General features: G+C 43.5%; 1 protein-coding gene across 3 annotated transcripts in view; it reads right to left on the bottom strand.

The window, feature by feature from the left end:
- Positions 1 to 3,243: 3,243 nt before the first annotated feature.
- BID (BH3 interacting domain death agonist) overlaps positions 3,244 to 12,047 on the bottom strand; it is a 51,718-nt gene continuing 42,914 nt past the window's right edge. For all 3 annotated transcript variants that reach the window (XM_030215252.1, XM_030215253.1, XM_030215251.1), the window contains one exon: positions 3,244 to 3,542. In XM_030215252.1, coding sequence (XP_030071112.1) covers positions 3,531 to 3,542 — 12 coding nt within the window. In that variant the 3' untranslated portion in view covers positions 3,244 to 3,530. The remainder of the gene's footprint in view (positions 3,543 to 12,047) is intronic.

The raw sequence follows: 12,047 nt of genomic DNA, 5'->3' as shown, positions 1-12,047 counted from the left end.
TGCCCATTTTTGCTCTTGCCTCTAGCAGCTGCCATTCCAATATGGGTGCCATTACCTCTCAGGGGCTTGCTCCTGTGTTTGCGGGGGAGAGGGGAAATCAGAGAGCCTTCCAAGGGTTTTGCAGTTATGTGAGTCCCGAGGCCTGCTTGTCTTATGCGGGCCCCAGTTGAGTACTGGCCAGGACCCACATAAGCTCCGCCAACCAGCCCCACTGAACTCAGCACTGGATATTCAGTGCTGGTGCCTGCATATGGTCCGCCACCCAATCTCCAGGGCAAATCTAGCGGGCCTCAGCATTTAAAAAAACACAGACTGCCACTGACTGAATATCTACCCCACAGGGGCGTAGCCAGACACCCAATTTTGGGTGGCCCAGGATGGGTGGGCAGAATAACTTTGCCCTGTCCCACAAGTGATTTGATCTCTTCATCTCTCATCTGCATGCCATTTGGTCTCTCAAACATCCTCCCTCCCTCGCATGCAGCAACTAATACACACTGCTCATGTTGGCCCCACAGCCTTCCCTCTGATGCAACTTCCTGTTTCCGCATAGGTGGGAATACATCAGAGGGAAGGCTGTGGGGCTGGTGCGAATAGTATCAGTCGCTGCAGGCAAAGATCTGCTATTTACAAGGTGTGCAGGAGGGACAGTTGTTGGGAGTTTTTGGCTGGTGAGGCGGATCCCTGCCCTTGCCAGCCACATCATAGGTGTGCTGCTACTGGGTGGGCCTGAAGCCATCCAGGCCCACCCTTGGCTACGCCACTGCTACCCCATCAATTTTTGCCACTAGCACAAGTGGAGCTGGTCAGGTATACTTTGCAAATTACTTGATGCCTTGTTGAAATTAAAAGTGACAACACGGTTTTCAATAACAGTGTAGGCCCAAATTCAATTTAAAGTCTGTATTATAGTACACAAAATTCTTTATGGACAGTCTCCAGAATATATGCTTGGTTGAGTCCAAAAGTTCACTTGCAGCAACGATTTTCGAGATAACTTTTTACTCCATTATCTTAGTCTTGCCAAACTGAAAAGTAAAACCATTTATTCGACAAGCCTTTATGTTTCAAGCTTCACAAATACAGAATTCTCCTCCTGTACAATTAAGAAAAATGCAAAATTTTGCTATTCAAAAAGCTCTGAAAATAGTTTTAAAGACATTTTTATGCTGCTTTTTAAAAATGTAATTATTTGACTTTTTGTGAATTTGCAGGATTTGCCTGTTTCTTCTTCTGGTGATCCACACTGAACTCTTATAGGTGTTTGCGGAATATAAGAAGTAAATTAAAGTAAAAGTAAAGAAAAGAAGCTTTTAATGAAAATTATAAATAAGGACGAAACATAGTGGAGCACCAAAAAACAGAAGTTAGCTTCAAGGCAGAAACAATACTGTCAAGTTTCCCAGTATTATTCATTATGATTAGGAATTAGTCTTCAAATTAGCAAAAAAAGTGGCCTGGCGTCCCTCGTGTGCACTACACTTGCAATGTCATGTTTTCTCATGGTTGAATGGGAAAATTAGGTTCTTAACGTGATAATTTTCTTTCCTTTAGTCATAGCAGATGCAGCCATTACAGATGGGTTGTGTCCATCAACCAGCAGAGGGAGATAGAGAGCACACTTTTTTCAGTGCCTCATACCAGCTTGCTCCACTGCCTCTCTTCAGTATTCTCTATCTCCCCTAGCAGAGTGGCCACAGCTTCTTCGAGCTCCATCTAAAATCTGCCTGGAGGTTGCTCCTGTGCTTTTGCCAGTTGTTAGCAGGGGTGTTGGAGGCTATAGCAGCTTCACTTTAAAGGCACATAGGTTCACCCTTTCCCTGCCTTACCCATACCTCTGTGGATATGGACATATTGCTTAGCTTTCCCTGTCCTTCCCCACCAACAGTGGATGCAGGCACATAGGTTCGCCCTTTCCCTGCCTTTCCCACTCACCTGAGCCTCCGGAGTTCTATTTACCTCTGCTTTCCTTCATTTCACTTTAGAGAATACAAATTTGTATTTTCCTTACATGGGTTTCTTCTGTATGTACCATCATTAAATGAAATGTAGTTGTAAAATAACAGCTTTTTTGCTTTCAAAACTTCTTTTTGCAATATTACTTCAGTTTGGAGTCCATGGTTAACCTTCTACTACACAAAAAAACAAAGCCTACTGGTTAATGCTAACTTTCAAACAGCTGTAACAACAAAATCCATCTGGCAGCTAAAAATAAATCAACTATTCTACTTTGATCTGATTTTCACTTAACTTCTGTTTAAAGCTTTTGATAGTACCTATCACTTAACCAGTTCAGTTTCTCTGATTCACAAACTGGGATGCTATTGTGCCATGAAAGCATCATATTTTGTGTGCAGAAGCAGAAGAATTTAAAAACTGGTTGTGATTGTCTTTAAATATACATAATTAAAATTAAAACTTAAGGAAGAGATTATCATATACTGAATCTTGTTTCAAACTGCAGATACTCCTTTCTGATACAGTGCTAACCTTTAAGCACTGCTATAAATGGACACTAAACTCAACAGCAAATTTTTATTGTTAAAATGTTAATCTTTTTCTCTACAAACAAATCACTAGAAATACATTTTAATTTGGGATTTTATGAACTGTAGATTGTAAAATTCAACTAAAATATAGATTTTTTGCAATTTTATAGAAAAACATTTACAAACAAATCAAAATGTCTCATTCTAGGTCATCAGACAAATGAACATTATGATATGTACATCCAGATCCCTTACAAAGCTGGAAATGCCTTTCCCACTAAATATTTCATGAGAACAGATATATTTGGGAAAGCTCGGAAACTAATGCATCCTTAATTTGAAAAAAGGACTATAATTTGGATTTGGCAGTTTCTCCACAATTTAGGCTTTCAACAAAAAAATGAAGCTAGGAATTGGAGCCACAAGCCTTTATCAGCAACTACATCGGGATCCCCCCTCCTCCCCCACTATGTTTTCATATCATCTCTCAATTTATTCTGTGCAGTCACTGCTATGACAGGCCTCCTTCTACAACTATTATGGGAACAAAATCTAGGCACTAAAGGTCACTATTACATAATGACCGATTCCATCTGAGCCTTAGGTGACCTGCCCAAGAATCAAACCTCGGTCCCTCTATATGGCAGTCAAAGACACAGACAACAGACCAGACCAACTGCAAACAGAAGCACAAAACACAAATGTTTTTCTTCTGTGTTTCTAGCAAGTTTAAAAAAAAAAACCTCAAACTAGAAAGCTTAGAAAATTATCATACCTTTTATTGGCTCAACATCACAATAAATTCCCTGTAGTAAATAAGTTTTTGAGACCACGAGGTCTTAAGTTCATATATCATTTTGTCATACAAAAACACAGATAAATCTAATGTTGTTCCACTAAAACGTATCACAATCTAGTAAGATTTTTTCCAACACTAACAAATCTACTAGAACACACTATCAAACCATTCCTTTAGAATTCAAGCAATATAAAATGAGGCAATATTTTCTCTTCCACAAACAGGATTCCTTGTAGATCCTCTCATATGTTGTTCTATTAAACAAAAAAAAAAAAAAAAGGATGCACAGGTTAGACAAAGCTGTAACAAAATACAGAGGATTAAACATTTTATAGCATCTTAAATGATCAGAGCTGGCTCATAATTACCGTTTCACCACTATGCCCAGTTTCTATGAAACATGAGTCACACAATGGCGCCTGTCTAAATACAACCAAGACTAAACACTGTGTAAAATTTAAAGGTACTTTTCCCAATTACAGCATGAACTTGCATAAGAAATGTCAAAATCTAGATTATTGTGATAAGTTTTTATTAGGTTATTTGGAATGGCCTAATGCCAAAGTAAATCTGCAAAGTGTCTTGGAATTATAATGGCCTCTACATGGAACCTAGGATTAGGAAGGCTGACTCTTGCCCATGTCTTGAAGGATACCTGATGGAAGAGAAGAAAAACTTAGGAGGTATTAAGTCCCCCATCTATGAAGTCACACTTTCTCTAGAGCAGGGGATTCTCAACCCAGTACTCGGGACACACCTAGCCAGTCAGGTTTACAGAATACCCACAATCAATATGCATGCAATAGATTTGCATACAATGGAAGTAGTGCATGCAAATTTCTCATGTATAATCATTATGGATATCCTGAAAACCTGATTGGTTGGGTGTGTCGCGAGGACTGTGTTGAGAATCATTTGTCACTGTCTAATTTGCCAATTAGTTTTTTCATGTCATCACATGCAGGGGAAAAAAACTGCTACAATAAAAGGCACCCTGGAACAAAGATGGTCAAATGCATGGCAATGACTTTGATCCTTATCGGCAGAACCAAGCTGCTCGCTGGCTTTCATTATGATGTTAGTAAAGTTGATACTTCCCTATACAGTCAAGCATATGCAAAATAAAGATGCTTGTTAAGATGTCTGTGTGCGTCTCCTAATAATGTTTGTGATGGGTGTTTTTCCACACCAAATTTTCAGGACATGTGAGGGGCAACATCGGGGTTTTCAGGTATTCTTTTTTTACCTCAAATCCACCATGTATCTGCATATGCATGTGTCCTGCAAATAGACTTTTTGTTTTTATTTAAACTAAATTTTTCCAAAATTTGCTACTGCCACCTTGTGTTTTTTTTCTGAGTGTTTGCATAAAAAATTAAACTTGGAAAAAGTTGCTGCTGCAGTTTACCAAAGGGCTGTGCAATGCACAATACTTAGAAATACTACCAATGACAAATTTAATTTAAATAGATGCATGTGTTCACATAATCCAAATGTCAGTAAGTACTACCCAGTACTAAAATTTAGAAAACCAAGAAGACTTTAACCACTTTGGAGCAGAGGTGCACAATCCTGGTTTTTAAGGATTGCAAACAGGTCTGGATCCATGCTGAACTATTCATTAGGTATGTCTGCATGCAATTGATATGAGAGCTAGCTTAAATTTCCATAGGTAGGCTCCCCAAAACCCAGACCTTTTGATGTACTTTAGGATCAGATCATTGCTGGAGAGCCTGGATAAATCAGGTGCTCAAATGCCCCAGATCTGGCTGGTGTGCCTACATAGTGATTACTATTCATTATTTATAAAGTGCAATCAAATGTATGCAGCACTGTCCGCGCTCCTTGGATTTTACAATCTAATCAAGAAATGGACAAAATGAAGAGCCTTTGGGTTATTTTGGGCAAGTCAATTAGGGGCTTTTTACTAAAGCATAGCGCGCACTAAGGAGAAATAATGTCTTGCCTGATAATTTTCATTTCTTTAGTCAGCAGCACTATTCTGCACGGATGGGTGTTATCCCTTCCTACCAGCAGGTGGAGGTAAAGAAAAGACAACTCTACCAGTGCAATCACTGGTAATATGCTGTGGTGCCCCCGGTATGCATCTGCCCTAGCAGCAGGTCCCTTTGTAACCATTACAGCTGCAATGCTAATTAAGCAGAGTGGCATTCACTACCCTGAATAAATCAGGATATAGCAGTACTGTGGGAACCCTGTATTGCTGTCAATCAATCTGTTCTCTCTTTTTTCCTTTACATCTGAAATACACATTGAAAGAAAGCACAGAGTGCACCCCAAACCACGGGCTGAGGTCTTCCAAGGGCGGGATTGCAGAATAGTGCCGCTGACTAAAGAAAAGAAAATCATCATCAGGTAAGATCAGCTTCACTATTTTGCACAGGTGGGATGTACCGAAGCAGGCCTACTGGGCGGGGGAAGACAAGGCCCAAAGAATGACAGCTCTGACAAAGTCCGAACAGGCTCTGGCCCCCATGTCCAACCTGTAGTGCTTGAAAAAGAGATGGAATGACAACCAAGTCGCCACCCTGCAAATGTCCTCAGGAGCCACCGCCCAGGATGTAGCTTTCACTCTAGTCAAGTGGGCCTTCAAACCCTGAGGCACCGGACGATTCCTGCAAATATAGGCAGCCTCAATAGCCACCTTGATCCATCTCGCAATGGAAGCCTGGAGGTTGTCTGGTCCTTCCGAGGACCATGGAACAACACGAAGAGCTGGTCAGAGACACGAAAGTCATTCATCACCTGCAAGTACCAAAGCAACGCCCTCCGGACGTCCAGCTTGTGAAGCCTCTAGACTTCTGGAGGCTAACTGTCCGCCAAAAAGAGGACAAACAAATCTCACGATTCATGTGGAATGCAGCCACTTTAGCAAGAAGAAGGGACCTGTGCGCAGGGATACAGAGTCATCTGTGAAAGCAAGGTACAGGTCTCTGCAGGATGAAGTCTGCAATTCCGAGACTCTCCTAGCACAAGTGATAGCCACCAAGACCACTGTCTTGAAAGTCATATTCTTGATGGAAGCTGAGTGAAGAGGCTCAAACAGAGCCTACAACAATGAATGAAGAACTAGATTGACATTCAAGGAGGATGAAGATGTGCCCCGTCAGGAAATGGGACACCTCTTATGCAATATCAAAGAGAAACTCTGTACCTTCCCCTAAAAACTGGCCAGGGCAGCCACCTGAACCCTTAGGGATCTCAACACCAGCCTCTGATCCAGGCCTTGCTGCAAAAAAACAAAAAACCTCAAAATGTCAGGGACCTGGGCCTTCTATTAAGAAAGGGCCCAATCCCCACACCAAAGCTCAAAAACACACCAGACCCTAACATAAGGCAGGGACATGGAGGACTTCCTGGAACAAAGCAGTGTAGAGACCACTGCAGGAGAGAACCTTCGCTTCTCTAATCATCTCTCAGTGACAAGAAGGGATCCAGATCTTCCATTTATTTATTTTATTACACTTGATGTACCTCCAATTGCCATATGGCAGGCTAGGTGGTTTACAATTAAAAGCTCAAGGAAGCAAGAGGAAACAGAACTCTGATGAGAGGTAAGGGGAAAGGAGGGAACGAAAATGAGGAAAAGAAAACAAACAGTATCAGGGCACAGGAAAAAGAAACAAAGGGCTACAGAGTTAGGAAGTTCACATGAAAAGGCTTAAATGAAAAGCCAAGAATTAAAGAGTTTCTTAAATTCAAAAAACGAAGGTGCAAATTTGATTTGATGAGGTAGCGTATTCTAGTTTGGGACCGAGGTAAGCAAAGGCAGTGGTATGGGTACTATCTTGACATATAACAGACGGAGAAAGGACATGGAGGAGGGATTGTTGCAAGCAGTGCTTTTTTGTAGGAAAAAAGGTACTGGTGCTCATTATGGGTAACCTTAGGGGCGGGATCACTATGGCTCCACCCCTATGGTAGCCACACCCCTTTTACCAGCCATGGCACATATAAACAGGCATCACTGAAATTATTATACCAGTATAGGAGAAAAAATAAATTGCGATTCTTTTTCATTAAAATTTCTGTAAGCTGTTACAGCTCCAGTATACCCAAAATAACACAAACCAAATTTGCAAACGGAACAGGAATTAGAACAGGCTTGCCAAATCTGAAATACAATATGTTATCAAAATCTCAGTACCTAACAAACAAATCCCTATTCAGACATTTTGCCTTGCAGTCACACATGAAAGAACAGAGAAAGCCCTCTTCAAATTCTTCAAAAATGTACCTGAAATCCTAAACTAGACTATGCATGCAGCACACTACCAGGAAAACAGAAAGAAACACGTTTCCTCCTATACAGTGCAAAATAAGACAGATGTAAATTCTCAAACTGGACATATTCCAAACACTAAAATGAAAATAAAATGATTTTTTCTACCTTTGTCGTCTGGTGACTTTTTCTGATTATGTTGGCCCCAGTCTATGATTCTGCTGCTCTCTTAACTCTGTTTCCAGGGCTTCCTTTCTATTTATTTCTTTATTTTCCTCCTTTCTTCTTCATGTCTTGCCCTACATCTATAATAAAAAGCTGGGTTCTCTGGAATTGACTGGAGGAGGTATAACGTGGATCCAGCTTTTGCCTATTTTCTGCACCCATGTGCAATTTTTCTCCTCTCTTCTCCATCCATGTGCACCTTCTTTTCTCTTTCCTCCCCTCCATCTCCAGCATTTCTCCTCTCTCTTCCCTCCCCTGTATCCATATCCAGCAATAATTCTCTCTCCCCTCTCCATCCAAGTCCAGCATTTCTCCTCTCTCCCCTGCCCACCCCTCCATCCATGTCCAGCAATTCTCCTTGTCCCTCCATTCATGTCCAGCAATTCTCCTCTCTCTCCTGCTCTCCTCTCCATCCATGTCCAGCAATTCTCCTCTCTCCCCTGCCCTCCCCTCCATGCATCCATGCATGTCCAACAATTCTCCTCTCTCTCCACTCCATCCACGTCCAGCATTTCTCCTCCCTCCCCTGCCATCCATGTCTGGCGATTTTCCTCTCTCCCCTGCCCTTCTCATCCATGTCCAGCGATTCTCCTTCCCCAGTCTTCTCCCACCATCCATGTCCAGCAATTCTCTCCCCCTTGTCCTCCCCTACCATCCATATCCAGCGATTCTCCCTCCCCCCCCGTCTATCCTCCTTCTCCCGGTGCCTGCCTGCTTGAGAGTCCAGGCCCCAGCATCAGCCAGTACAAGGCCTGGCACCAGCGCTGATGAGCCTTTGTGCCCAATGTCATGTGCTCGGGAAGTCTCTGTTAGTTCCGCCCTCTCTGACACGTCATATATGCGTCAGAGGGCGGTACTAAAAGGGCCTCCGTGAGTGGATAGGCTCGAAGGCTGACTGAGCTGGTGCCAGCTGGGTTTTGTACAGATTGATTCTGGGACCTGGACTCTCAAGCAGACAGCGAGGAAACGGAAGCGGTGAGAGCGGGACTTGGGAGATAAAAAAAAAAGTTGCCTGTATGCCGTATTGACGCATACCGGCACAAAAAAAGCACTGGTTACGAGGACCAGCGAGATCGTTTGGGGGGGGGGGGGGGAGGAGTATGGGATGAGCAACTGAGAGACATAATCAGGGGCTGAGTGAAACAGGCCTTTATATATCACAGAAAGTAATTTGTTGTTAATCCGGTAAGACATGGGAAGCCAATGTTCTTGCTTTAATAAAGGTGTTAACACGGTTGAATTTCTGCGCATTATGGAACAATTTAATAGCTGTAGATTAAATACATTGTAATCTTTTTAGTGAAGAGCGTGGCAGACCAGAGAACAGCGCATTACAATAATCTATGTGCGTAATGACTAAGGAAAGCAGAAGGGAACATATACTTGAGAAAGACAAATAGGGTTTAACAGCGCGGACGCACCAAAGCGTAAATGGAAATGGGACTTGATTTACCGCCTTTCTGAGGTTTTTGCAACTACATTCAAAGCGGTTTACATATATTCAGGTACTTATTTTGTACCAGGGGCAATGGAGGGTTAAGTGACTTGCCCAAAGTCACAAGGAGCTGCAGTGGGAATCGAACTCAGTTCCCCAGGATCAAAGTCCACTGCACTAAACTAGGCTACTCCTCCACACTGAAGAAAGAGGACCGAACAATTTTGTTAATGTGGTGCTTAAATAAGAGTTTGTGATCAAAGAAAACGGCAAGTATCCTAAGTTTGTCACTAAACCTAAAGTGTAACCTTGGAAAGAAAGGGGCGTGGGATTGGCAATATAGGGATTAGGAAAGAACATAACTTCAGTTTTAGAAACAGGAAGTGCAAGACAGTGATCTTTTAACCAAGATGCAACCTGCTCTAGACAGGCCCTTGCTGATACGGATAACATGCAATCTTGTGCATAAGCTGGTCAATCAGAAGCCATGGGGTGTGGAGAAGACAGAGTGGCCTCTCCATTGTCCAAGGCTGAACCAGGGCATCTATCCCTGGGAGGCCGGGTCTCTCCACCAGCTGAAGAAGTGCTCCACCTTCATAGCTGAGTCGCCATCAATTTGAACAGCGGAGGGCCCCAACTATCCACCACCAGCTAAAAATCCTGGTGGCTCAGTTCCCACTCCCCTGGCTCAAGCAACTGAGAAGTGCCTGGACATTGTGTCTTTGCCCACAATGTGGACTGCCTCCAGGGCCTGCAGGTGGATCTCCACCCACCGGTAGAGCGAGGCCTCTTCCAGGGCCTGCAGATGCATCTCCACCCACCGGCAGGGTCTCGGTGACCTATCAATGAGATGGAGCTCCTCTCGCCTAAACAACTGGACCACATGGGACTGCTACTGCTCTGCCTCCTGGCGTAGAGGCCCTTCTGAATCCAAAGGAGAGTGGGAGCCCGAGAAGGGCTACAAACCCTCCCCGGCCCCCTCCCGGAGCCTAAAATCAGTTGTGTGCCACTTGGAACCCAAAACAGGGCACCTGCTGGGGACTCAATGTCTAACTGCAGGGTTTGTTTAACCAACTGGGCCACGTGGTGGAGCCAAAAATTACTAGGGACCCACCCTCCCACACCCACAATCCCAAGAGGGATAGGAGGGAAGGACCTCCCACCCCCTGCTTCTAGATGTGCTGGTGCTGTAAAAATGGCTAACGTTTCCACCAGAGACATTGAGACTGTGGGACCCTATGCACTGGCTGAAGGAGCAGGCAGAACAGACCCAAAGGCCTCCCCCACTCCCCCCAGGCCATTCCCCCCTTTGTGAGCTGCTGGTTTTTATAGGTCCCACAGCATCTGCCTGCTAGAGGTAACAAACTTAGCAGTGATTAGATGGCAACACCAGTAATTGGGAAGCAAAGTCAGTGATAGGCAGACTTCTACGGTCAGTGCCCTGATCATAGCTGGATCATAGCTTCCGTAACTGGAGAACAAGACCAGTGAAATGCAGACTTCTATGGTCTGCCCTGAAATGTCAAGGACAAATCAGACCAAGTATATGTATCATACCTTATACTATAGAGTTTATCTTGTTGGGCAGACTGGATGGACCATACAGGTCTTTATCTGTTGTCATCTACTATGTTCCTATGTGGCAGATGCGCTGGGCACTGCAAGAGGACTGAGATCTACCTCAGCCCAAGGTCCCAGCAACTCTGCTGTTTTCTCTGGCTCTCCTGTATGCAAAAGCAGGGAAATCCCTTGTACATATTTATGCCCTGTTTACGTTTTTTTTTTTTAAATGCTGCAGAAACAGCAAAAAAAAAAAAAAAAAAAAAACCCCAAAAAACAAAAACACAATTCCTTCAATAGGGAAAAAGGGGCAAACCAGGCCAATCAAAAATAATTCAAATCTGAGGCTGCAGGGGGAGCCTGAACAGGAAGGGGGGTGTCTACACCCAAAGAGTGTACAGGCAGGAGGTATGGGGGACCCATACCCCTCAAGCAAGGTCCTGTGAGACCTAGCCAAAGCCGCACACACTGGCACTAAGCAATGCTACTGGGGGCTGAGGAACCAAACTCAGTGCTTGACCAGGTTTGGACCCAAGACCAGAAACTTGAGAGTAGCCCTTAGGGAGCTAGGCAAGGGACAGGAGCACCAAACAGCACAACCTACCACCTGCTTGGAAGTAAAGAAAATACTGGAATCTTCTAGGGGGCACCACAGCCTAATACCAGTGATGTCAGTGATAGAGCTCAGTCTTTTCTCTACTTCCACCTGCTAGTAGGAAAAGATAACAACCTTATGTGCAGAGTACTGACAGTGACGCTAAGAAACAGATATCAGCATTAATATCCATTGGCGCGCTCTAAGCATTAGTAAAAGGGCTCTTTAACCTTCCATTGCCTCAGCTACAATCAGACTGTGAGCCCTCCAGGGACAGAAAAATACTTACTGTGCCTGAATGTACAATGCTTTGATATTAATATAAAATAAAATTAACAAGGCTATGATTAGAAAGAATTAAAACTAGAAGGAAGAAAAATGTATAGGATTAGTGTTACCACCACGCTTCAGAATAAATATTCAAAAAAGATTCAGTTAAAATATTGCAGAAAAATAATATATCTAAATGACCGAGAATTCCAGTATGTGTTGGAGCTGAACAGACGTGTGCCTGGAGCTCCCGCTCACCCGCTGCTGAATCCCAGCCCTGAGAACTCTACTTGCATTTTTTCTTGGACTTGCCATCTTCCTTGCACCTTCGGGTGTTTTTTGGGATCCTTTTTGTAGCTCAGGGCTGGTAATGCCGCTTCACACAACTCGGCAGCCACGTGAAATGGGACACAGCCAGCGTCTCCCAAAAC

Source organism: Microcaecilia unicolor, chromosome 9, assembly GCF_901765095.1.
Source record: "Microcaecilia unicolor chromosome 9, aMicUni1.1, whole genome shotgun sequence".
Lineage (NCBI taxonomy): Eukaryota > Metazoa > Chordata > Amphibia > Gymnophiona > Siphonopidae > Microcaecilia > Microcaecilia unicolor.
The sequence above is the reverse complement of the archived record's forward strand: the minus strand, read 5'-3'. Positions and strand labels throughout refer to the sequence as shown.